General features: G+C 43.3%; 1 protein-coding gene across 1 annotated transcript; it reads left to right on the top strand.

Moving 5' to 3' along the window:
• Window positions 1-5,862: 5,862 nt before the first annotated feature.
• On the top strand, window positions 5,863-25,406 carry PDIA4 (protein disulfide isomerase family A member 4). Its single transcript, XM_017822227.1, has 10 exons — window positions 5,863-6,024; window positions 12,506-12,686; window positions 14,459-14,664; window positions 15,337-15,475; window positions 15,988-16,193; window positions 16,879-17,037; window positions 17,943-18,094; window positions 18,499-18,655; window positions 18,754-18,987; window positions 19,559-25,406. The coding sequence occupies exons 1-10, from the start codon at window positions 5,919-5,921 to the stop codon at window positions 19,972-19,974; spliced, it is 1,956 nt and encodes a 651-aa protein (XP_017677716.1). The 5' UTR covers window positions 5,863-5,918; the 3' UTR covers window positions 19,975-25,406.
• Window positions 25,407-27,316: the final 1,910 nt, after the last annotated feature.

Genomic DNA, 27,316 nt, shown 5'->3' with positions numbered 1-27,316 from the left:
CGGGGGCTGCCTTCTCCTTAAGGGTGTGATGCCTGAGCAAGCTGGTCGAGTGGAAGGTGTCCCTGCCCATGGCAGGTGGTTGTGACTCCATGGTCTTTAGGGTGCCTTCCAACACCAAGCAGTCTGTGATGGTGAAGGAGGGCTTTTGCCTCCTGCCCCCAGCAGGAGGCCTCCATTCACCCCTTTCTTTTCATCTACTTCCTGCAGCCCTGTGGGGGAAGAATGCAGGACACCCTTGATCTTTTGTTTTCTCGGGTGACTGCTACTTTCTCAGGGAGGTCAGAGCAGGGCTCCCCCAGTGCATCTCCTCCTCCTCCCTGACACTTTTGAACCTTTCTAGCTCCTCTCTCGGCTCCACCAGCAGGCTGAGCAGATCATCCACCTGATCACACCTCCACAGCTGTGGCCTCTGCTGATGTCCAACACCAGCACTCTGGTACTCCCTGCAGCCCAGAACCTGGGCAGCTGCAGGTTTGTGTAGCAGCTCCCACTGCATTGCCAGAGCCTTTGCGATACGATACGTGCAGGGATGTGTCTGTGAGCCCAGTGGATCCCATGGCTGAGCTGCCTGCGAGCGAGCAATGAGCCCCGAGGGCACCCCTGGAGCTGGTGGGTGTCTGCACCCTCCCTGCTGAGGGGGCAGAGCCACTGCTGAGGCGGAACTGCGGCGCCTCCTGCTTGGGGATGGCGGGGCAAAGACACCACCCGGAATCCCACAGAATGTGCTGAGTTGGAAGGGACTCCCAAGGATCCTCGAGTCCAAGCCTTAGCCCTGCACAGGACCATCCTGGAGATGAACGGATAGAGAGCAGCCCTGCTGAGAAGGACTTGGGTTACTACTGGACAAAAAATAGAACAGTAGCCAGTAGTGTGTGCTTGTAGTCCAGAAAGCCAATTGCCTCCTGGGCTGCATAAAAAGATGCTGGCAGGTTGAGAGACGCAGGTAATTCTATCCCCCTACTTTGCTCTGGTGAGATGTTATCTGGAGTACTGTGTCCAGCTCTGGGGTCTTCACCACATGAAAGACATGGACCCGTTGGAGCAAGTCCAGGGAAGGGCCACATGAATGATCAGAGGACTAAAACATCTATCCTCTGAAGAAAGGCTGAGAGAGTTGAGATTGTTCTGCAAGGAGAAGGCTCCAGGGACTCTTACTGCAGCCCTTCAATATATGAAGGGGTCTTGTAAGAAAGATGGAGAGAGAATTTTTACCAAGGCCTGTAGCGACAGGACACAGAGATCCAAGAACTAAAAGAGAGAGAGAGAGAGAGAAAAAAAACATGAAGAAAACCTGGTAAAAAGAAGTCATCCAGACAGACTCGAAATCATTGCAACAAAACAAAAGTACAATACAGAATCAATACTATTTATATTACTGTCACTTACCATATTTCATCCATATTTAATTAACTTGCAACAATCTAGTAGTATTGAAGTGGAACATTTTCACATCAAAATTTTTATCATCTTTCTACAGTGATGACTGGAAATTATTGAAACATATTTTAAAATAAGCATCATAATACATGAGTCAACCACTGATCAAAAACCAACGAGTCCTACAAGTGTTTTGCTTTAAATTGTTTCTAGATTTAGATGAAATGCAAAACAGGATGGATATTTTAAGCAGTTTCAAGATTCACTGAAGTGATTTACAGGAAGATTACGTGCAAGGCAACTCAGCATCATTTGCTGTGAAAGTGTAGCTATTATACAAAAAAGATAACTGAGGTTCACAAGAAAACTACCAGAAAAATCATCCAAAACACCTGTGTGACCCTGTGCCAGTTTAAACCTTACATAAAAGAGAAGTTTTGCAAATGAATTTTTTTAGAAAACAACTTTTGAATGCATTTTCACAAAACTAGTCAGAATTGTGCACATGCTGCTATGTCAAGAGTGTATTAGCATAAATTCAGCCATATTTTACCTTTCCAGTGGGTGGCATCAAAAGTGCCATCAGCTTATGCTGTATGAAACAAGTATTCCATTCAAAAAAATTAGAGGAAGACAAGGTGGTCTGTCACACAGTCCTACTTAAAATGCTGTGTATCACAGTCCAACCCCTTAGTTAACTGGCATGTGCTGTGGCTGCACACATCCTGTTAAAATGAATGTCCAATCCTTTAAGCACCATCAGCAACTTACTATAGAACCGAGACCCAAAATTCATATTTAAAAACAGTACATTAATTTGTTGCACCTTTATTCAGACAATATAAGTCAGCATCTAGTCAGTATCACTCTGTGATGTTAAGGATTACAATAGATTAAATGAGCTAGCACATCTGTGAGACCATTATAACTGCTCAGTGTCTTTACAGGTACTCAGTATCATCAGGCTGTGTGTTGGAATGGGTTAAAAGCAGAAGAGGATTGTAAGCCGCTCAAGTGACCTTGCAGCTGGGAATAACTCTTGATGAGTCTGTGTGAACAGCAGCCCAGTGATCCTCTAGCATGGACTGAGTTTATGGATCTCTAACATGCTGCCTGTTCTCTGCTTGTGTACCTCTGCCTGGGTGTTGCATCAGGGATCCCCTGGTTAGCAAGGTAATGGAAATAAATTTACTCTTTGCATTCTAGCTGCGAGTTTGTGGTTGTTTCAGCTGCCTGCCTGTGTCAACTCACACACTGTGATGGGCCAAGTAGATACTAATTCATTTCTGAGACTGTAATATAATTTAATAGCAGAAGTTAGACTTGTGTAGCTTAGTCTGACATACCTTACAATTTTCATGTTTTTTGTGAAAGAACATTAGCTTTTCCTTCTTTGATATTTACTGCTGAATATGCCTCTTCTAAGATCAACAACTGTACCCCATAGAATTTGCAGAATGATGTACAGGATTAATAGTGTCTAATTTGAAGGAGAAAAGTACAGTGTAATACAAAGAGATATTTCCACAGTCCACTTACTTAATGGTGCTGGAGAACACAGGTGCAACCTATGAAGACTTTAAGGTAGCCATTGGCAACTTAAACCAACAGGAAAGACACCTACTGAATGTTCCTGAGGAAAAGCACATTTAAGAGCTACAATCGTCTGCTTGTTCCTGAGGATGCAAGTCCGCCACTGGCAATGGTAACAACTTATAAGGATATGAAAACACATATGCATGTGCAAAATGTAATCCATTTTCAAATAACCAGAGTGCACTAATACCTGTATTTTTCTGCAGCATAGCAGATGCTATCAGATAGAAGTGCCTTCTACCCAGAAACTGCTCCAGAGGTGCTCTGTGAGGCCTCAAGCTTTTAGTGCTTGTTTGCTTTCCAGTATGCCTGGGGCAGAAGGGACTTTTAAGAATGGACATTTTGTCACATCAGACATGCTGCAAGAGACCTGCGACATTCACTTTTCCATGCATCTAACCAACAGATGACCCTACACTAGGCTCTGTTCCACCTACCTTCTGCCTAGAGACCCTCCTGGGAAAGAGGAGAATGTTCCTGTTATTAACTTCCATGAGGAATAAGTACTTGGCAAAAGGCAGCAGTGCTCTTACCAGTAGTGACTAGTTCAGAGGATTTTTCAGCTTCATATGGTCAGTCTCACAGGTAAGTCAGCCCTTAGAGAGCAGTAAGGGATCTCTTGGAAAAGCTGCACAGCTTGCACACTCTTTCCAGTGCCCAGTGTATTTCACAATTACACTGAGTTTGCACCCCAGCTGGTCTGTGATGAATTACACGTCTGCTCAGTGTGCTATTTTTGACTCGCTGTGCTATCCTGTGCTACCCCAATGTAGGAAGACAGACACAGCCCTGCTGGTTTGAAGACAGACCAGATCATGGTCTTTGCCAAGGTCCTGTTTATCTAGTGGGACGTGTCTAAGATCTGGGCTGCCAATGAAACAACAATTTAGCAAATCTCTCAGGCTGATCAGGGATCACAGGGGTTCTGTCTTGCAGGCTTTCCTCCTGCAGTTCAAATAAGTAATAATAAAAAAAAACCCTCTATATTTGTACTATTTGCACTTTCTTTTCACTCCTAGCAGGATGTTGGTGCTTGACACTTTGACCGCCTAGCAAATCTACTGATCTTATTTTTCATTTTGGTTAACCTGTACAGACAGAAACCATAATAACCATGAAACTTAGTTACCACAAAACAAAAAGCATTTGATCCTGTATTTCACACTCTAGCAGACAAAAGCAATACTGACACCATTTCTTCATTTTACGTGCCCACTTTTTCTGGAAGCTATTTTAACCAGTTTTCCAATGGCCTAGACTATGTCAGTCGTGAAGTACTAGGCCTGACTGCACTCCTGTACGTTGACAGGTCACTGCCAAGTGGACAATCTGCAAGGTAAATCAGAAAAAACTGGATTCCAATAGCCACTATTTGTCTTATAAACTCGGATGACAAAGACAGTAAATATTTCACGTACCAATACAACATTCAAATGAAGAGTTGTGTTAACCAGTGAACAAGACTCTAAATAAAAACCTTCCATACTCTTAATTTTTCCCATTCAGAACCCTTAGTGTCCAATATGGTTATGTGCTATCATCAAATTACTGAATATCTGTGTTAATCAAACTAATATTTATATTGATACCAAAACCAGGCAGGATCAGGATCACAATCTTGACAAGATCCAGACAGCTTTAACTTTGTTCAGTCAGGTCTCACTCAGACAGATAAGCTGAAGAACTGCTACTGTACCAGCCACTGTATTTTCAAAATAACTGGCTTGGCAGTTGAGCTGAAGAAAGGTAGTTACTCACAGGCTACAACTTCGCAATGTAGAACACTGCAGGTCTTTAATGCATTTTTCCAACCCACAGACCACTTACAAATGCCAATCTAGATGCATCAATATTCTTTCAAGCAACACAATGTCTACTCAGTCCCCCAAAATTGTGGAATTTGTACTTTAAGCTTGCACTTCAAGACCTCGAAGATATTTGCTTATCACAAGCTACTGCTACTCCTTTACAGTGTAACTGCTGCGCATTGAACTTAGCAGTCCTTTATGCTTACAAACTACTCATTTGCGGATCAGAGGTTCTGTAAAATACAAAACAATTGTTCCACGAGCCAATGGGCAGCTGTGATTTGCCCAAGCACGGGGTAAGACAAGCAGTTCGAGAACAGAGGTTTTAGCACCGTCTTGTTAGATCTTAAATGTCCACCAGATAAAGCATTTGGACAACCATCGTCAGAAATTAATTATACCGTGACACCTTCCCGTGTGATTACGGCGCTACCGATGTGCTCGCTGTGCCAGACAACCCTGACCCCTACGGGAGCTCCCGGGGGGAAGCAGTGCTGTCACAGTCGAACATGGCAATAAGTTACTTAAATTCTCCTTTAAGTATTTAAGAATTATTTAAGCAGCCCTAGCGGACCCTTCAGAGCCCTCCCGCACTGGGGAAGCCCCGCCCCACCGCACGCGGCGCGCCTTCATAGGCTGCCGCTGCCTTCTGGCCCCGCCCCCTGGCGCCAACCCGCCAATCCCGAAGGGCGATGTGGCTACTCGCGCTCGGGGGGCGGGGCCACCGCGTCCCTCCCACCTCCCCACCCGCCCCCGCCCCCGGAGCGGCCACATGCTCCCCGCGTGGCGGTCCGCGGTTGGCGGCGCAGCGGCGGCCAATGGCTGGGCGGCACCTCAGAGCCCCCGGGCGGTTCTAAGGCGCGGCGGTGCGGGCGCTTCTCCGCCACTGCTCCAGTCGGTCGCGCCTGTGTCCCGCCTCGCCGCTGCCGGGCGTCCCCGGGGGCACCCCCGCCAGTCCCGCGAGACCCGCGCACCCCGCTCCGGAGCCCCTCGTGACGTTCGGCGATTGGCGGCCGTGCGGCGCGCGTGGAGGGGCGGCAGCCAATCACCGTGCGTGGCGTGCCCGGAGGGCGGAGCGTGGGGAGCGCAGGGAGCGGACGGGAGCGGGCCGGGAGCAGCGGCGAGATCGGGGTCAGGATGAGGGTGCGCAGGCTGTGGGTGCTGGTGCTGCTGCTCGGGCTGGCTCACATCGCCCTCCTGGCGCGGGGCGCGGCGGCCCAGGAGGAGGAGGACGGAGACGGAGGTGAGCGCGGGCCGGGGCCGGGCTGGCGGCGCATCCTGGATCCCCCGCGGGAGGCGGGGGCGCGGCCCCGCCGCTGGGCGCTGCGGGGAACCTGGGCTGGCAGGGCCCCGCTGGGGCCAGAATGCTTCTTCGGGCCTCTGGGCAGGGCGATGAGCCACCACATGAAGGCGCTAAGGTCTGGGCGAGCCGCTTGTCCCAGCGCCGTGGGGCGGCTCTGCCTCGCCTCTTCCAAGCACGGAGTTAATAGCTGTCTAACGATTAGCCATGTTGGAAATCCCTGGCTTTTAAATCACCGGGAAATTTGCGATTTCATTGTTTCGACTCGTTATTCCGACTCGTTGCGATTTCATTATCCGGAGATGGACTCTTTGTCAGGAGCTGTAGTGATAGGATAGGGAGTAATGGGTACAAATTGAAAGAGGGGAAATTTAGGTTAGATATTAGAAAGAAATTCTTTACAGTGAGGATGGTGAGACACTGGAACAGGTTGCCCAGAGAGGTTGTGGATGCCCCATCCCTGGCAGTGTTCAAGGCCAGTTTGTGGTCTAGTTGAAGATGCCCTTGCCCATGGCAGAGGGATTGGGACTAGATGATCTTTAAGGTCCATTCCAACCTTAACATCCTGTGATTCTATGGCTGAGCACTCTTTTCCTTATCCCTGATAAGATGCACAGATGCCCTGTTCAGGGCATCTGTGCATTCTGCGTGTTTCAGACTGATGGGGTTGTTGTTTTTTTTCCACAGAAGGAAGGCCCAGTGTTGCCAGTTGCTTGCTGTTTCTTCCCATTGTCTTTGAATTTCACTGACGTGTGTCTCTTCCAAAATTAGCTGAAACAAAGCTGCTCAGGCTTATTGAGTTTAGTATGTGCCTGAAAGTAGGAGGCAGGCATTTGAAGGTTTTCTTTTTTTAGTTTTAAGTTTCTCTCATGTGAATTTTGTTAAATCCTGCATCTTTCATATTTCTTGTATGTTAAGTATTAGAGGGCGTTTGGGGAGACTGGATTATGGATGACCTTCTGAACTCATGTCCTGCAAATTCTTGCTCACTGAACAGGCACTAAAACTCCAAGAAGTGCATATAAAACAGTTACCTTATCTGTGTAATTAACTGTATGTAGGATGAGGATCAAGAAACTTGTTTTAAAGGATATGGAGTCTGCAGAAAGGAGATGGCGATACAGAATCTTCCTGTGAAGCACTTTTTTTTTTTTTTTAGTTGCAAACTGAAATACAAGTATTGTGTCTATTTCTCCACTTTTAGCTCGAACACTTGATTATGCTCGCTTTGTAGCATGTGACAAAGCGAAGTACTGATTTTCTCTACAACCTTCATAGAACGAAGTAACGCCTGTGATGTTACAGTGTTACCTGTGGCTGACAGCGGTAGCTCAGCTTCCTGTGGGCCGGGCTCTCAGGCTCTCATCAGTATTTCCCACGTGTGCTGTTCTTCTCATATGAGTTCTCTGGATCAAAGGTGCATGGTGATGGAAGTCTTTCCTGCTGTGTGGAAGCTGAGCACTAATCCGTTGCACAACTTGAATCGTTTTCTGGTTTCTATTGTGTATCTAGAAATTGTATATAGATCATGAATAGGCTTTTCAAAGCCTTTGCATTAAAAATGCACATAGTTGGGGATTTTCATTTTTGCTCTCAGAATGCAGATGTGTATGAAGTGTAATAAGTTTACTTTGCAACAACCAAGTGATTTTATGTATATTGATTGTGCAGGAGATGAAAAGTTCAGATTAAACCCGGCTTGTTGTACTGCATGGTTTGGGAAGTGAAGTTCAACTAGGACAGTGAGGCAAATATGCTCAAAGTAAGGTTAGCCTGGATTGTGACTGTTACACCCTTAGCATCCTGATGGAGGAAAAGGAGGAATCGTGTAGAGGATCGACTACAGAAAAGCTTGAGGATTGATTTTGTTGAAAGACTTTTGAGTGCCCTAGCAACAGATTATGAGTCTTAACTTCTGGGTTTCTGAAAACTGAGCTCATCCAATTGGGGAACTGCGCTCCTCAGAAGAAAACTTTCAGGCAGAATCCTGAAGTTGTTGATGTCTGGATGCAGCTTTATTTGTATGGGATTTACTTTACTTAAGAAAAAGTTACTAGGCCAGATTTATGATAAATGCTGAGTGTACAGCGAAGTTACTGGAAGAATTAATTTCACTTAGAGTAGCTGTCATCCTGAAGGTCTGCCAGCCAGTATCATGTACTTCAAGTCTTAAAATAAATACCATTTTGATCATGTTTTTTGACTTGCGTAGTAATGTGTTGAAATTTGTGGAAGTGATTTTTTTCGAGTAAAAGGGAGTAATCCATATTTTAATGGAGGGCAGGTTTTAGCCACAGCTGCCTCATGTTGGCTTGTCCACCTGCTTTGTAAGTATCTTTAAGAAATAAAGACACTTCAGTTTCGGGGCAGCTGTTTTATTTTCATGAGCTGTCTTGTGCAAGTATTTATTAGCTACTTCTGCTATTTCAGGTGTCACAGTAAGACTCATTCTGCATCTGTTCTCTTTAAATTGTAAATCATTAATGCAGAGGCAAGTTTCTTGCTCTTAATGAAAAGATGTCCCGCTTGCTACTCCCGTGCTTGGTCAGGTCCCTGAAGCAGTTCTTTCAGTCCCAATAGTAAAGGAGGTGTTAGAGGTAGCTATGATAGAGTTTGCACACTTAAGGACCAGTTTATAGGTGTGGTTAACTTTTTTTTAATGCATGCCCTCCTCCCACTTGGGAAAAGGTGGAGTCCTGCTGTTACACTGCTATTGTCCTGCCTCCATCTCCAAGGAGGAGGAAGTGGGTGTGTATAATGCCCATGACAATGTGTCACTGTCAAGGAAGTTTTATGTTGGCAGGCTGTGCAGCCACTTGCAGGGAAAGATACAAAATTATTTCAGTGATGGATGTTGGATCTAATGGTTACATTTTCCACTTGTGCAGGATGTTTTTGCAGGTGATGCTTTTTTCTTGGTTTTCTAAACCATGAGCCTGTGCTACAGTAGCTGCAGTGGCCTTTGTTGGGGGCAGGTAGTTAGCATAGTAAGCAGGAATGAGGGTCACAACCTGGTGGTTAGTTTGAGAAGCATGACCGGAATTGGCCAGCTAGTTTTGCTCAAATTCCTTTGTGTCAGGGAAAACCAAGTCTGAAGCAATTTGCATGGAAAAGCAACGGCATTGCACAACTTTCGGGAAGTTCAGGCACAGACTGACCAGGAACACTATGTGGTGAAACATAGCCCTCAAAGCTGCTGGGCATCCATGTAAGGCAGAAGTTTTGCCTGCTAAAACCCCCTGAAAACCAGCTGTTTCACCAGGGTAGTCCTGTAGGTATGTGACTTCCCTCAAGTGTGAGCAAGTGCTGCAACACAGGAGGCATTGTCTGCTGGCAAAAAGAGCTTTTAGCTGCTTCAAAGATCAGATGAAACAGGAAGAGTTGTTAAAGAAATCTAATCTAGGTGACTACTGTTGTGTGATAAATGATCTCCTGTGATCTCCCTCCTCACCAGAAGCTTTAATATTTTGGTGGTAGGTAAAGTTGGCTTCTGTCATGGTTTGAAATAGCCCCAAAATCCAATTCCCTTTTCTAAGCCCCCTCCCACATCTCAACCTAATGTGAGATGGGTTTTTCCAGACAAAACAAGCCATACTCAAAGTGGGGGAAAGGGAATATATTACAATGACTGTACAAATAAATACTACAATACATTATACACACGATCACAATATCTCTACTATGACATATAGTATTTACAATGATCAGATCTCTTCTCCCCTCCAAATAAAAGTCCAGGAGGGAAAGAAGGACAGATCCCTTCCAGTCTCTAAGCAGCATCTTCTAAGGCAGCAGGTCATCTGTCCTCTTCTCATGCACGCAGCTAATAGCTGGATTTCTCTTCAACATACACAAGGGGGTCTCCAAGCCCCTCGGCTCTCCTTCGGTCCAAGCGAAGGCCTCACCTGTGGACTGCCAGCAGGGACAAGACTCGCGTCACCACAGGTATATCACGAAATGCAGGGGCATCTTCGTGAAAGTCCCTTCCTCAGGGGTTCACCCCTGAGTCAGAACATCTTGGGCAGCATTCAGTTGCAAGCCTTTGCCTCAAGAGTTCTACCAGAGCTCCTGTGCTCTGTGTCAGGCTGCCAGGCTTGTCAGTAGCATCGGGTGGACCAAGGTCACCCCCTCTGTATTCCATCTGGCCATCCTGGTCCAGCTCTGGGACGTCTTTGAGCTTCTTAGCTCCTCTCTCTCTGGTGCTGCTGTTCTCCAAGGCTCCTCTCAAATAGGAGTCCATCTGTTCCTCCTTTCTCGGAGGTCTCAAAGGAGTTTTGGGGTCTGGTATAAGTTCTTACCCCAAGACTCTGTAGCTCTGCTGCTGGCTCTCTCTCTCTCCCTTTCCAGGAGTCCTTTCTGCGATGCTGCATGTCTCTGTTGCTTCTCCGGTTCAGGTCTTATCTGTCCTGGCTCTGTGCCACCGTTTCTCTGGTCAGTGCCGGCTGCTGCTCTGCGCCCATGGAGAAAAACATCTCCCGGCATAACTACAGACACTTAGTCCAGTCTAACACTGTTCCAAGTCTCTGTAGCCCCCAACTGGGGCTGGGGGGCCCTGGAGGCCCCGAGGGGCTCCGAGCCCCTTCCTCGTGGCTCTACAACATGGCCACCTCACTTGCAACAACCAAAACTACAACTCATCTCTTCCGGTGCTTGTGATATGTTTACATTTTTGCAGGAGCACCCATTGGGCAAAACTTCAAAACTTCCAGGGGTTTCCACCCCTTGGGGTCTACCACTTTTCAGCCTCTGGGGGAAAAACCAAGGTCCAAACCACCACAACACTCCACCCCTCACTCCTGCGAAATGTCAACATATCACAACAACTCTTCACAGTTTGTTTTGTCTGGAAAACTCTTTCTGTTACCACAAGCATCATGGCTCTTATCTTTTTCCCTCGATGGTTCGCAACCATCCTCTGCTACCATTAAAATGAACATATTTTCTCCAAGAGCCCGTGCTGTTTTCTGAGGGCATATAGTCTTATTCTTGTATGCTTTCTTCTAACATAAAAATAGCTATTGCAATTTAATGGCATAGTTTTGTCCATGGTGAGATTGTTCCTATGGTCTGCCCTTGGTCTGAGAAAAGTGGGATTTGTTTTGTTCACTTTTTCATAGCTGGGTAGTACATATTTCTTGTTCTTAACTTTCAAATTCCAGGTGAAATCAGAGTATTTTCAGAATAGTGCTGCAGTAACTCCTGTCAGCTTAGCCAAAAGCCAGTTAAAATTAAATAGAAAAAATAGTTTTGACCAAGAAACCTAAATCCTTTTTTCCCTTTTTTTTTTTTTCCCAATATACTCCTGGGACTCTCAGTGGTCAAAAGGGCCTTAGCTTTGTTGTTTTACAGTTTTCGTTTGGGATGATGTATTATCATTACTCGTTCTGTAACTGAAATTCCTAAAAGGGCTTCAGGAAGGTCTGGTTGCCTTGAAAGATAGCAGTTTAAAAAAAAAAGTTTAAAGGAACATGTGAAAGGTCGAATATTAAAGAAACCATCTCAAATTCCAAGCCAACAAAGAATGAACCAGTTGAAATGTCCTGGCTTCGGCTTTCACATGCTAATTTTGCTTCAGGAATTGAACAAATCTGCTTTCTTCTTGAAAGGCCTGTTCTGGACCAGCGGTTTTGGTCTCCTTATATCAAAGGCCTCCCCAAAAGTCGTTTGAAAGAAGCTTTCACTCCATTACCTTGCATCTGCCAGGTGCATACGAGTGGGTTTTCACGGGACTCCTGAAACAGTCACTTACTTGATTTTACACTCAGTGCAGCCTGGTGCTGATCCAGAGCAGAGTGATTGATGTTTCTGTGAGTGGAAACACTCCTCAATGAATTGCAGACCTGAAACATCGCTGTAATTGAAAGTAAGATATATTGAGGTGGCAGAGGTGGGATGGAGCAGTCAGGAAAGAAGCCTCATTTTAAAGTGCTGCCTCCAAACCACCTTTGTACTAGCAAGATTGTAACATTTGGGTTTATGGCAGCTGTTCTACTGCATGATGAAGGGCTTCTGTTTGAATTCAGGTGTCATTTCCATGCCCTTCTTGCCCAACAGAACATGTCTCGCTTCCCACATTTCAACAATATATCCAATGTACCTTGGTGGCAACTGTTATGTGGGTCCGTGTGTATTAATTCTTGTTGTGTCCATTTTGTTAGTTTGCCTTGAAACTGGAGATAGATGTTGACACTTTACTGAAACATTGATATTGTTGGCTGGTGTAGTGTGGACAAAAATGAAACAGTCAAACATTTGAGTCCAAGCTCTTTGCAAACTGACATAGCTGTCGCTGTATGTGGAGCAGAAACTAACCTGTGTAGGTACTTTTTTCTTTAACCACAGGAGATCCATCTTTAACCTGGTACTGTTACTTCAGTGTTACATTTGACACAATCTAATATCTATTGCATTTTTACTTTTCCAGAATCTGTTACAAAAGAAGCCGATGATGACAGTGATGATGATGATGATGATGAAGATGATGATGAAGATGATGATGATTCTGTAGTTAAAGAAGAAAATGGTGTATTAGTCTTGAATGATGCAAACTTTGACACCTTTACTGCGGACAAGGATACTGTGCTGCTGGAGTTCTACGCACCATGGTAGGTTCACAGTGGTACCTCCTTATGTCCAAGATGAGATGGCTGTTGAGGTCTTCTCTGCCAGGACACACTCCTAAATAGTGAACTTGAGTTGCAGTTTTAAAGATGACATAGGAGTAGCTTGCTTGCAGGAGATGCACTGGATGCTACTATAGTCCAGGGAAGCAGATGGTTCAGGTGGTGTAGAGGAACCCTTTTCCTTTTCCCTGTACCATGCAATAGCCAACAGCCTGTTCCTTCTCACAGATATGGGCCATGCTGAGGGATCCCATGCCAAGGGAAGGAGCCTTGGAGCCTTGGTTCTCCCTGCTTTGTGCCTGTCAGGGAATAGAAATGGTCCCAGTGAGCTCCAGAAAAATCATGCGGTGTGGTCTTGCAGCCGGCTATTGTCCTTGTGCTGGACCACTGGGAACTTTTGCACTTCCTCATCTAAATGGAGGGATGAAGGTGACTTCCCTAGTAGTGGAATTGCTAGAAGGTTTTCCTTTTTAAATTCACATTTCTGTCCTTGTCAGAAGGATGTGGTGTGATTAAGGACATAGCTCGTTTGTATTATCAGTTTGAGCAGTGGCTCATACATCTACCTAATGATGATAGTTCCTGCTGGCATCCCAGGACCACTAGTGTGCTCAGGGGAACTACAATGGACTTACCTGCATATAACTGAGACAAAGAATTTAGGCCAGAATGTGCCTTCTCTTGCATTCTTATGGACAAAAATAATAGGGATGGTTACTGGGGGAAAACAAGAGTAGAATATATTTTTAGTCAAGTTGTTGAGTTAACGTTGCAGCCAGAACCTCTTTTCCATATTGGTTTAGTGATACAAAGATGACTTACTCATAGCTCCTTTTCTAGTCTTTGAATAGAAGGGCGAATGTGATCTTGAGGTGGAGTTGCATTTTAACTGGTGCCATTCTTGTTACAGAGAATCCCATCCCTCCTTGTCTGTGGGTACTAATCCTGCAGCTGTAGCTCGCCTGCATGGAAACTAAACATAAAGCTTAATTTATCTGAGCAGAAGGATGTTGTGTCATCATGGACTAAACACCTCTCCTTTTTTCTACTCCCCATTCTGCCAGTTAAGAGGCTAAGGAGCCCAGGCTATCTGCCACACATTTCTTCTTTTCTTCCCCCTACATTTTCCTGGTTTCATGTTCAGCTTTTCAAGCTATATTTGGCTTTTCTTATGCTGATATCCTTTGTCACATCAGCTTTTGCAGCAGAACCCTCTGTTCTTCCCAGAAAGTTTTGCTGTGGCCAGAGAGGGAGCAGGTGCTCTGATACCATGGTGGGTGTGAGATTTCATTAGACCAACTTAACTACTGGTTCATTTTTCTCTTTAGTTCAATTTAGGGTGGTAGGTAGAGAAGATAAAACTAGATTAGGGAGAAGCTGAAGTTGAATTGAGACCGTATTTGTGGAGGCAGGAAGGAAGAAGGAGCATGGTACAAGACTTACAGTTTTGTTGTAAAAGCACTTGCTGAATTTTTTTACAATGGCTTTATAAAGCATATGGAAATACACTGCAAGTTGAATGAAAATTAGGAAAAAAACCAGCGTCAGGATTTGAACGAATTTGCTATAGTTACTTAATTTGTTAATTTGAACATTAGCTTTATCTCTCCATAATCTGAACACATAGCAAGATAGACATTTCTGTGTTGATTATGTGAACATCTGTCAGAAGGCATTCTGGAAATGCAGATCAGCAGAATATCTCTGCGAGTCCATGGTGCATTTATGTATCTACTTGTGTCTTCCTCTGACAGGTGTGGGCATTGCAAGCAGTTTGCTCCTGAGTATGAAAAGATAGCCAAAACTCTGAAGGAAAATGACCCTCCTATTCCTGTTGCCAAAATAGATGCTACTGCAGCCACTTCACTAGCAAGTCGTTTTGACGTCAGTGGCTACCCAACCATCAAAATCCTGAAAAAAGGCCAGCCTGTTGACTATGACGGTTCTAGGACGGAAGATGGTAAGTACCAGTCCTTTGGAGGTCTCTGTAAGAAAGCAAAGTAGGATATGATCTTGCTTCTTAATGTGTGACTATTTTGAAGGACTTTGGTCTCAAGTTACCTTATCTTAAGCAGAATAATACTATGAAGGCTGAAATTTTTCCTGTTTTCTCAACTGACTGCATGCTAGAGGACAGTTTTGCAGGTTGTGGGTAGTGCTGTTGCTGACGGGAGGTTTCTAGAGATATGACTTGACCAAAAGAGGAAACAGTCTCATGCCTGCTGAAGGATCAGCCAATAAACATCTGATCTATATACTGACTGTATATAAACCTGCTTGGTTTTCACTTAATTGATGTGCCCAGCTTCAGTCAGAGAGGAAATACTACCTTTTCTGTCTCTTTTGAGATGGAATTCGTGTACTACAGTGCTGCAAAGTACAGATCCGTGCTCGGTATAAGTAAGATGCAATATGGTGTGAAGAGAAGACCTTCTTGGCAATACCATCAAGGAAATAAAGCATAAAGGAGATTGACTAAGAAAGCATTCTCATGTAAGCTTGATGTGTAAGCCTCGGTCCAAAACCATGCTCGCCACTCTAATTTTAAATTCTTGTTATCATCTCTTGCATTTGGCATGCTAGTGCTATAATAATGCACACTTGCTAATTGGGTTATTGAACTGTATTTCAGCAATTGTGGCCAAAGTGAAGGAGGTCTCTGACCCCAGTTGGACCCCTCCACCCGAAGCTACTCTGGTATTGACCCAGGATAATTTTGACGATGTCGTGAATGGTGCTGACATAATCCTGGTGGAGTTCTATGCTCCATGGTAAGCAAGAAGGCAGTCACCTGTACTTGCCTAGCACATCTGGCTTGAACAGGCTTGGTGAGCCTGATTTCTGTTGTTATGCCTCTTTACACATCTTTGCCTTGTGCAGGTGTGTGTAGCTCTGGTACCTTAGTTCTAATCTGAACCTAAGATCACATTGCAAATCAATTGAAGACTAGACTAGATCTATGTCTCAGCAAGGGGTGGTGTCGAAAGCTTCACTGAAGATTCTCCTTATTTACTAATTTGGGACCATGTTGAGATACTGAAAACCAAAGATAGTTGGTCCTTGATTTAAAAATGGCCTCTGGAAATGAAACTACCTATAGTAGTGTGAGGCCAGCTTCAAGTTGGAGAGACACATATTCCTAGGCTGAAGTGTCCATAGGAGATTCAGTAATCCCATTTCTACTCTCGGCATTCTGGAAGACTTAACTCTTCCACTTCAGAGGTAGAAAGTGCCTGGCAGACTTCATGGGTTGTAAAAACTGCTCTCTGCTCTCCTTCCCTAGGTGTGGACACTGCAAAAGGCTTGCTCCAGAATACGAGAAGGCTGCTAAGGAGCTCAGCAAGCGCACGCCTCCAATTCCCTTAGCTAAGGTTGATGCCACTGCTGAAACTGAGCTTGCAAAGAAGTTTGATGTTACTGGCTACCCAACTCTCAAAATCTTCCGCAAGGGCAAACCTTATGACTACAGTGGGCCACGGGAAAAATATGGTACTGCAACTTCTGCCTTTTCTTATTTTCTGAGGGATTGACCACAAATATTTTAACATCCCTATAGGACTTGCAGGCTTGTTAACATCATAACAATAGAAGCTGGGGAAACTTGACAAATTGTGCTCTTCATAGGCCAGCAATTTAAATTTGTCTGTAGTCTTTGATATCTTATGGTGGTATATCAGCTCCTTTTAATATAAAGGAAGTTAAATACCCATGGTGAAGCAGTGGCAATAAGAGTAAATGGGCAGCCTTTAATTGTACTGGAATGCACCATAAGGACTGGCAAAATACTCAAAATACTCAATATTAAGTTCTAATAAGAGGAAAGACTTAAGACTATCCAAGTAGAACTTTGATTCGTAGCAGGTTCAGGAGACAGTGAAGTGTCTGGAATTCCATAAAGGAAGGTCACTTGCAAGATCAGCCAGCATCCATGGATCTCATGCTTGGCCACCTCTTCTGAAACTAACCTGAAGGAGAATATCCAGAACTACAGCTTTAAAAACTTAGACTGAGGTCTTGCTGATTTGGTCTTTAAGTCATTGTGGGAGGGCTGTCCCCGATGTCACATGGTGTCCGTGGGACATGTGGTACTAAACAATGTTGTACATGGAATGCCTGAACCTTTCAGTTCAATAAAAGATCTAAGCAACTTCTTGGGGGCGGGTTTGTCTCACAGGTATTGTCGACTACATGATTGAACAGGCTGGTCCTCCATCCAAACAGATTCAGGCTACCAAGCAGGTACAGGAATTTCTGAGGGATGGGGATGATGTCATCATCATTGGTGTCTTTAGTGGAGAGAATGACAAAGCCTATCAGCTCTATCAGGAAGCAGGTACAGAATGTTTTAAAATATTAATTAAATATGTTTTGTTGGGATTCTGCCTAGGACTTTGGGTGCAGAGAGATCATTTATTTGTGTTCTTAGTTCAGTAGGGGAGGTTGGAGAGGAACAAGAAGTAGATGGAGGGGTGATCTTCTACTCAAGAAAAAAGCTCACACCAGATTTTGGGGTTGTAGCTGAAGTATCAGCCAGTCACAGAAGATACTTCCTCCTGGTACTGTGTCCCTAAAAGCATGCAAACTAGGGAGGAGGGAAAATTCGTGCCTAAGGAACAAATCACAACTTCCTGGCTTAAAGCCTACGTATCTTTGCTGTCTGTTACTGCTTGTTTCATGCCTGACAGTTCCAGAGACTGGGCTTTGCCAAGTTTGGGGTGAGTGGCCTGGAGAAAGAATCATCATCCACCTCTGGATCAGTTTAGCTAGACCATTCCTGGCCACCTGTCTATGTCTGCTTCTGGAGCTGCTGTCATTTGTAGTTGGATTAGGAGCTAATTTGTTGCTCCAGCATGGAAGACTACAGAACTGTTTCCCAGACTGCCCCAAAGCAAATAGTTTGGTTAGTTGACCTATTTGGGGGGAAGCCAAGAGATATAAGACTTATAAACAAATAGCTGTTTTGCTGTATGTTTTGGAAGCTCTTCAAGGTTCTTGAGGTATGTAGAATAACTCGACAAGTTATTCTTGTTGAACAGCATTCAAATAGTGCTGCTAGAATTGTATGTATATTTACATGCTTCTCACCCTTGAATGAGAGCTTTGTCCAAGACTGGGTTGTTCTGTGTCCCTTGGAGAATAGGAAGAGAGTTTCCTTGCAGTGCAGTCTCAAGATTTCAGTTGGAGGCTGTCAGTCCACTTCTTACTGACTTTTCCTTCACCCTAACCTTAATTTTCCAGCTAACGGTTTGAGAGAAGATTATAAGTTTCATCACACCTTCAGCAACGAGATTGCAAAACTACTGAAAGCATCTCCAGGAAAACTAGTTGTCATGCAGCCAGAAAAATTTCAGTCAAAGCATGAGCCCAAGATGCACATTCTGAATCTTAAAGTGAGTAGCTGATACAGAGCTAGAAAGTTTGTGTGTGGATTGAAGGTTCTCTTTCCTTGTATTTATGATCACTTGGCATCTTCTTGTTGGAAGTACTCCCACTAGATATTTGAGGCAACTGTTTGTCCACTGAAACTGTATTGCTTTGTTCAAGAAAACTTTATGAAATTAGTCCAGATGTTGCATTTTCAAATAATAATTTTATCATTACAATATTCAGTTCAAAGGTAGAACACCAAATTATCCCTAGTGCTCAAAGATTTGGAGAGTATGGTGACAGTATTGTTTATAACATGCCCCTCTCTCTCATTCATGTATGCATCAATATTAGTTTTCAGTAGTGTGTAACAGAAATGCCTCTTAAATCTCCTTGTCTGAACCTTTCTCGCAATTTTTTTGAACAGGATTCTACAGATGGGTCAGAGATTAAAGAGCATGTGCTAAAACATGCTTTGCCTCTAGTTGGTCATCGGAAGCCTTCCAACGATGCTAAGAGATATGCTAAGCGTCCTCTAGTGGTGGTCTATTATTCTGTGGACTTCAGTTTTGACTACCGAGTTGGTAAGTTTGCTGTGATTACCATTCCTCCACTTTGAGAGGAAGCAGGCAGTAAGTAACTAGAAATTGCCAATCCCGTTGTGTGTGTTCTGGTTTTTCAGCTACCCAGTACTGGAGAGGCAAAGTCCTGGAAGTGGCCAAAGACTTTCCTGAATATGTGTTTGCTGTTTCTGATGAGGAGGATTATTCTTCTGAAATAAAAGATTTGGGCCTGCTTGAGAGCGGAGAGGACGTCAACGTTGCCATTCTGGATGAAGGTGGCAAGAAATATGCCATGGAGCCAGAAGAGTTTGACTCTGATGTACTCAGACAGTTTGTGCTGGCATTCAAAAAAGGTACAGTTTCTAAAATAGGGTTCTCTAAGCTATTTGCTCTGTTTACCCAAGAGTTTTTCCTGAGGCAATGGCTATAATAAAGTCATTTGTGCAACCTTGCAGTGTTCTGTGACTTGAAGCTTTTGGATGTTTCTTGCCTCTTTTTTTTTTTAAACTTTGGTTCATTAACTTCGTTGCTTGGACTATGCTGTGACTTCTAGCTATACTCTAAACCTGAGCATGTTATGTTTGGCAAGCCTAAAATGTTCCTGTGGCTCTGAAGTGTGAGCTGATCATTCATATTTGCGATTTCTGTAATAAATCACTAGTTAGTACCCTGTGGATGGACAGCCATAAAAAGAGGAAGAAAGGTTCTAGGGAATTACAAAACAAATTGTTAGCCATATTTCACCAGGCCATTTGGCTAAAAGGTCACCAGCAAACCAGCCTGTGTTTCAGGGGCAAGTTCATTTGCTGGTGCAGTGATTTTTTTTCCCTGGCAGGAGGATGTACTACTGCCTTTTCTTAGGGGAGATTGCAAGGGCTGCTCTTACCATATTCTAACAGTGCTGTGTGTTTTTCTTTCTTCTAGGAAAACTGAAGCCAATTGTGAAGTCCCAGCCAGTGCCAAAAAATAACAAAGGGCCTGTGAAAGTGGTAGTGGGTAAAACTTTTGATACCATAGTAATGGATCCAAAGAATGATGTTCTCATAGAGTTCTATGCCCCATGGTGTGGACACTGCAAGAAACTTGAACCAGTGTATACAGAGCTAGGCAAAAAATACAAGAATGAGAAAAATCTAGTTATAGCCAAGATGGATGCTACTGCCAACGACGTGACAAACGACCACTACAAAGTGGAAGGATTCCCCACCATCTACTTTGCTCCGAGGGACAAGAAGAACAACCCTATTAAATTTGAAGGCGGGGACAGAGATTTAGAGCATTTGAGCAAATTTATAGAGGAGCATGCAACAAAACTCTCCAGAACAAAAGAAGAGCTTTAGATAAGTTGAGGGTGGTGAAGAAAAATTGTTTGTACGTTGTAGTTAAAATCAAGTTACTGACAAAACTTCGTGAGAGAAGAGTTAAGCAGTTTGAGCAAAGAGATTCTTGAGCAGTAAAGTAATTGCAGTATCTTTTTTTTTATATATGGCAGAAGAGTTTTTTTCTGGACACTGAACTTAATACTCTAATATGAATGTCTTGTCTTAGTTATGGTTTTGATCTTTGGAGAAAAATACATCCTTTATTTTTTGTGACTATCTTGAGCTTTATTCTTTGACTCAAATGCAGCTGTTTTTAAGTTAAAAAATACTACCAAAAAGAGAGAAGCAGATTCCTCAGCCAAACAGATTTCTTTGTCTTATTTGTTGTTAGGGTTACTGGGGTGAGCAGTCTTTTCAGCCAGTCTTTTTTGTTATGTTTCTGTATACCTCTTCTTTTGACTATATCACTGTATTCATTGAGGAGGATAAGAATGGAGGTTTTCTAAAGTGTGGATGAATTATTTGGTCCTATTGAGATAAGACACAGTGACTTGCTAGCCAAATATGCCTGTCTGTTTTAGCTTTTTACCTCTCTGTAGAGAGGGTGATGCTAAAATAGAAAGTTTTTCTAATTTACTTCACTTCAGTAGTCCATATTGACCCATTTATATCTTAGTCTTCCTAAATATGTTTTGGAGTAATTGGAGTGTGGCAGAAAGAGCATTTAGTGGGTGGAAGTGCTTGGATTCTGGTATCAGACCTGTGTGTTACTGTCTCCTTTCCTTTTGCAGAGAGGAAAGTTTGATAGTGATTCTTCTTTAGAGAAGGAGACTGAGACTTTCTGATGGCCTTTATTCCTGTAGCAAGTACTGCAGGTACAAAAGATGATCACATATTCTCTGTGCTCCTCTTGGGATATATGCATTAAAAAGTGGGGTTTTATCTTGAATGTCCCACTTTAGGTATGTCCATAACTTTATGGGCTGTGTTGAGGGCACAGACTTACATACTCTAGAAGCACTGTCTGACTCTTCTCAGAGCTGTGTTGCTGCAGTGGGTGCGACTTGGGAGTCACTGAGGCAGTCTGGATACATATTTCATTTTAGAGGTAGTGCTACTCCAGCAGCACTGCTTTATGCCTTGTGAAGTATCATCAGTCTTCCTTCAGTAATTGCTTGTTTCGTTAATTTTTAGCTTTTGAAGGTCTAAAACCACCACCTGATCATTCTTTACTTCTGGGGAGATTAAAGAATCCTTCTGTGTTGCAAGGATAAAACCATGTCCAGGAGGTGGCTGTTAAGGTATTGTCTGAGTACCCAAAAGACCCTGGAAGGGGGTATGCAGTCCTTGTCTTTTCCTACTGCACTTTGCATCCCTGATGAAGGGACCTTCCCTGTTGCCTTAACAGGGGACTGTTCTCCAATGACTGTTAACAACCCACACAGCAGAGTGTGACTATCAATTATTCTTGAAGAGGTATGTGGGACTGCATGAAGGCTTTCCCTTCATTAATTGTTTAGCTGAAGCTAGTAAACAAAGCTCACCAGCGAATGATGAATGAGGGGGACAGTATCAAATCTCCAGAGAGTATTGCAGTGTGCCTGAGTGCTATTCAGCTCCTGTTGTTTATCAGCAAAAGCTGAGAAGCTAAGCAAGCAAGTGTTAGAGCAGTGTAATCATTCACTTCAGGCCCTGGCATTGTAAATCTCCTCTTTTCACATTAGAGGGCTTTTTTTTCTCTACTGTACTTAAATGTACAGGTGTCTGTTAAGCTTAGGCAGTATTTCACCTACAAGATCCTTACCAAGTGCACTGTCTTCCCAACGATTGCCCGTTTCTGTTTGCAGCTTTTCTGTAGAGCCTCCAAAGGCCATAATCTGTGATAAATGTGTTGTGCAGGCAACAGGAGGGAGATCAGACTTACCTGAGCACCAGAGGTGATTTTTTTCTGCTTTAGACAAGTAGCAAGGTCTTGTCTTCCAGTGATATCAACTCAGTTCTTCAAAGAAGTTGTCACAGGCTTTTCAGATTGGTTCTTAAAACATAGTTCAGGTTGTATCCTTAAGCAAATACCTCACAAAATGCTGCAGCAAACTAAACTGCTCCTGCTTGTAAGTTAGTTGCAGACTTTCAGGGGTTTATTCTAAAATAGATGCTACTTAATCACCAGGAGGATATGGATAAATATGGAGCATGTAGAAGGGAGAGTGAAAAGTCCTTTATTGATGGTGAAGACTACAATCAGGGCTGAAACTCCATTCTTCTTGAGTTAAAGTTGATCATGACAGTTTCTTATGTCTCTTCTTGTAGGTGGTAAATTATAAACACTGTCATTGCCAATGCTGTACTCTTTCTGTAAACTTCTTCCTCCCAGCAGGAGCTGACACTACTCTGTGTTGAAACCAACCTCTCCAGCCTGCTGGGAGGCCTTGTGGCAATAAAAGGCTCAGGGCCCAGGGGAGTGTCCAAGGTGTGCTTGCTCAGTGCTCCTGACACCTCACTGTTTCTTGCCTTCACAGGTGGAGGCAACCTGGTACATACAGAGTTACTTCAGGACTGTGCTCAAAAACCTGAATTTTGTTCTGGAGCACCAGTGCTTAAGTCAGAGCTAAATAAGGAAGAGGAATACACTAGCTGCAGTGTTGCTTACAGTTTCTTGACAGCCATAGGTGCAAAAGCAAGCAGTGTTACCCCAAATAGGTTATGGGTTTAGGTTATGAGCAGAAGAGAGAATGAGGACTTGTTCCATCCTTACACTAGTGTCACCTGGCCACATTTACTGTGAGTCCTTGACTTTGCCACACACCTTGGCATCTGCATGTCATAATAAATATATTTATCACTTCCCAGCAAGGTGAGGACGCTGTTGCCTCTCAGCTTTGGGCAGAGTCATACTGGGAGGGAAGCGAACTGCTTTCCTTAGTTCCCATATCCTACCCCTTGCTGTCTGTGCTATCCACATCACATGAACTTTCTGTGAAACTCACTGGGATGGCTACATCATAAGGACTGTTTTCTCTGTAGATAAAGTGATATTGATGTGATTGATGCCTTCTAAGGAGAAGAGCTCATACCATCTTTCAGAATTTGTTAAATGCATTATGCATGTCTGCTTTTCCCTTCCTGGTGCATTAGGATGCTTTTCTAAACATCCTAAATTCTTTAATTAAGAAGTTGCCTGAGTGCTACTGATTAGCCCTTCTACTGATTAGGTTTTCCCTTCTTATAGAAGAAAAATAAAAGTGCGTGTAGTGCAGAATAATAAGAGAGCTCCCCTCACTTACTCTTAGTCACGGCTGCATAAGCATATGGCATCATTTCTGATTATGATTCCAGGTGGAAGAAATCCTGCAGTTCATGCAGAACTGATTTGTATAATACTAACAGTTCCTGGATAGGCTCAAAGGAGCCTGGCCTGGCATAAATATCTCCTATACATGCATCCTCTAGAAAACAAATTTATTTCTATAAACTCTAGTACAGCAGTAGTCAGACTTGAGACTTCTTTGGGGCCAGTTCCTTTCCCTGAAGGGTCAAGAACTAAGGTAAGCAGCAACTGTAGCAGAGCTGGTGCTCCTTGAGGAGTGAGTTTGTCTGTACTGTCTTTGGGACAGTAAATATGACCTGGGATCCCGATACTGCATCAATTGCTAGCTTTTTTGATACTGGAGGAGATTTGTTAGCAGTAGACGGTTTGCAATCAAGTTATTACTTAGTTTCTACTCTAAGAAATTTTATACTTCAAAACTGTGAATTATAATGATGCCTGGGTATGACCTAAGATTGTCTGGTACCAAGCAAGCAAGGCACTGCAGGGCTGGAAACTACTTCACAAAGCTGATCTGTTCTTTTGTACATGAGGCTATGTGTTGAGGAAATGGGCTTCTGAAAAGCAGAACATGAATAAATGATAAAGGTTAAAGGCTTCTCTGGAAAGTAGCATTAACTGTAGCGGTCAGACTGGTATCCTTTCTTTTCTGGTAGGCAAGAGAAGTCACTGGAAGCTGTCCATGCTCCAAAAGGCTTCTTGATCACAGCCTTCATTAGTAATGGACTGGTCAGAGGGTTGAGTGTTGCAGTCTGCATGCTCAGCCCTTGGTGTGGGGTAACGGTATGCCAAGCCCTGTGCAAACAAGTGTGTAATCCACTTAGTCAAACTGGTATGGACCCTTGTATCTGTTATGCAATATGGCTTTGGTTTGCTGTACTTAAGTTGCAAAACTCCCTTTTTCGATGCAGATCAGGGATCTATGAGCAAGCCTAGCCAAAGTCTCTGAAATGCTACCGCATCTTGGCTCAGTTGTCAAGTGTTTTTGAGACTTCAGCTAGTGGTGCTGCACAGCGTGAAGTGAGGTGTTGCAGGAATTGCTGCACATCACAGCAGTGCATTTGTCAGGGGAGGGCTCTCAATGACCAACTACAAAGGGCTCCCCTTCTTTTCCTGCCTGGATCCATGGTAGGTCACATGAAGCCATGCAGCCATGGGCTGGAGAAATGTTGTTCTGCCATGCGTGAACTATTTTGATACCTGCCCAGAATCCCGCTCGTAAGTCAGCTTGTTCTCTTTCAACATCTTTGGAGGTTGCTGTGCACCGAAGCTGGTTCCTTTAGACACGCTCTGCATGCTCTCAGGCCACAGACTGATATCATGCTAGTGCTGGATTTTCTGTGAGAGCAGCTGGTTTTATATGAAGCCACTGTGCTGTAATCTGATCCTCTGCACCGTTCCCAAGTGTGTGGACAAGCTCTGTATGTACCATGAAAACTAAATTATCATGTCTTTCCAGAGGCTGGGTGAGACTGCTTGGGTCTGAAAGGACGTTACTCTTCTCCAGTTTCATTTTTTTTCATCTAGAGAGGAAGAGATCTGCTCTGTGAATTACTCTGAATCCTTACATTAGAAAGGTGGAAGTTTCAGTTTCAGAAATGCTGTTCAAATCCCAAGCTGTGTGTGGCTTGGTAAAGATAAAGGAGATAAAGCTATTTTTAGTGCAAATAAAACCCTTATCACAATCAGTAACCCAATCCTCTGAAGGATTTCCATATGCTGGGATTTTGAACAGCCAGTTGTTTCTTCATAGTGAAAGCTGACACTTATCAACCTGCTCTCAATTAATGCCTTGCTGCTTGCCTTTGTCAAAGTTACAGTGGCCTTCCTGAAATTCAGTGTGTTTTGCTTTACAATAGGAAAGAATTGTTCTTCAGTACAGCCTGGTAAAATGCTGCTCAGAATGATAAAAGCAGGGTAAAGGAAAATACTGCAGAAGGTGGTCTCAGGGGAAGAAAAAAAAAAAGTAAATGGTAACTCAATTTCAATTTGAGTCAATGAAGTCAGAGAAATCAAGGCTAGACAGGACCATTTACTCAGCTAATCTGACTGGTTTACAGATCAGACCCCAAGTTCTCAGCTGTTTGCTTTCCTTAGTCAGCCTAATAACTTGCATTTAAGCTATGGACCTGTTCCAAACAAAAGTAGGCAACAGAACCAAAGCTCCACAACTCTGCTAAGTGCTGATGCTGCACTAATACTGATTTCTAAACCACAGAATTCATTCAGGAAATGGAACTTGCCATTAGAAAGTGATACTACTGCTTTAAGTAAGGAAGGTAGTTTTGCATTCATTTGCAATGTGAAATATTTCATGTGTTACTTTTGCTGATGCCTTTGGACAGTAGACCTTAGTCATGTATTTTAATGTGGGGGGTGGCTCTTCTTTTGTGGTTTTGAGTTAGTTTTGGTCTTTTAGTGTCTTATTTATATAACGACTAAAGGATAGCAAGTAAAACTCCACTAGCTTAATTAAGCTGTAGCTCCTCCCAACCAGCAGATCTTCACAGAGGACCTAGTGACAGACAAGTGGGTAGAGCTTTGTTCAAGCTCTTTTCACTAAGCCTGAAGGAGCAGCAGTAGAGCACACAATTACAGCAGGTGCAGAGAACTGTTTAATGGTGTACTAATGAGTCCATTGAAATGTAAGTGGCCTTACTACAATCTTCCTGCCTCTTTATTTTTCTGAGAGATCACCCTTAATGTTCAATTTGGACAAACCAGCCAATCTTTAAATAGAAAAATCACACTTTAAATAAAAAAAAAGAAAAAAGGTCACAATGGGCTGTTTTTTCATTCTTTCACTTCCAAGATGCACTGCAAATATTAATGATCTCCTTGAAGCCTGCTGGTTTTCCATAGTGGCACAGCAGTGGGTGTAAGGACAGTGCTTCCTCATACTGGAAAATGTCCAAAAGAACTGGTAAGGATCAAAAAGTCTTTCTTTGATCACAGTGATACGTCAACAGCTTCAGTGGTAGGATCAAATTGGTATTTGTTTGGAATTATTTTCCTAACGATGCACCCCATTTTCCTGAGAATTGTAGGAATGCTCAACTTTTATCAGACATACAGTACTTAAACACTTCAGCCTGAAGAGATCCTGTTGAACTATGGATATATAAGGAAGAAGTCATCCTCTTGGCTGTGAAACACTGCACTTCAAAAGACCAGACCAAAGTCATTGATGGAAAACATACTGCTTGGAAAGGAAAGAGGAAATTAGGATAATATGTGAAGATCACTAAACATATGTAAATGAATAACAGGTAGTACCAGGCACTACAACTAATCACCTGTATTTGCCACTAGCAAATACAGATCAATAATTATGTGAGGGCAAGAGAACATGAGAAGACATTTGGTCCGAGACATGGATCAGCTCAGACATAGAATAAGTAGAACTGTAAATCTTGTGTTAATGTTTGGAGGGGAAAAAAATAACGTTGGCACAAAACTGGTTTGGTTTGAAGCCTTCCTCACTTTCATCTTATCAGTAGCTGAAATCGGTAACCAATTTAGGCCACACATTTTAATAGTGACAAAAGAATGAATGAACATTGCCTGACTGAACAGAAGTGTTCCTCTACTAGGCAAAGAAACTAACAGGTAAATTTAATTGCTTCAGTCACTTTGACTTCAGAGAATCCATCAAATGCATTCAAAAGTATCCTGCTGGTTTGCCACAAGAAAGGAGTGGTTATTATGTGGTTCTCTGCTATCTGTCACGTTTCCTTTCTCCTAGGTCAACTTCTCTTTCTTCTGTTAAATCAAATCCAGTGCTAACCTTTCAGAATAAGAAAGATAAATCCAGAATTATGGAGGCAACAAAGTTTTCATTGTCCCAAGTAATGATTTATTAGATCCTGTAAAATATTCAGTATCTAAAAATTAGGTGACTGATCCCTGCACTGGAATGTAGAGCCTGAATTTTGGTATCTGGGATGCACCTACAGGGGAAAAATCTTCCTGTATGGGGAGAATCAGACAAAATCCGAAACAAACATGGTGGTGAGTAACATGCATTCAAGC

The sequence above is a fragment of the Lepidothrix coronata genome, unplaced genomic scaffold (genome assembly GCF_001604755.1).
Source record: "Lepidothrix coronata isolate B3197 unplaced genomic scaffold, Lepidothrix_coronata-1.0 Scaffold3, whole genome shotgun sequence".
NCBI classification, from domain to species: Eukaryota; Metazoa; Chordata; class Aves; order Passeriformes; family Pipridae; genus Lepidothrix; species Lepidothrix coronata.
This window is presented reverse-complemented; position numbering and strand designations above follow the sequence as displayed.

Coding starts and splice junctions, on each gene's coding strand:
- PDIA4 (XM_017822227.1), top strand. CDS start 5,919: ATGAGGGTGCGCAGGCTGTGGGTGCTGGTGCTGCTGCTCGGGCTGGCT. Junction 15,476..15,987: donor GTGGAGTTCTATGCTCCATG/GTAAGCAAGAAG, acceptor CTCCTTCCCTAG/GTGTGGACACTGCAAAAGGC. Junction 18,656..18,753: donor CAGTTTTGACTACCGAGTTG/GTAAGTTTGCTG, acceptor CTGGTTTTTCAG/CTACCCAGTACTGGAGAGGC.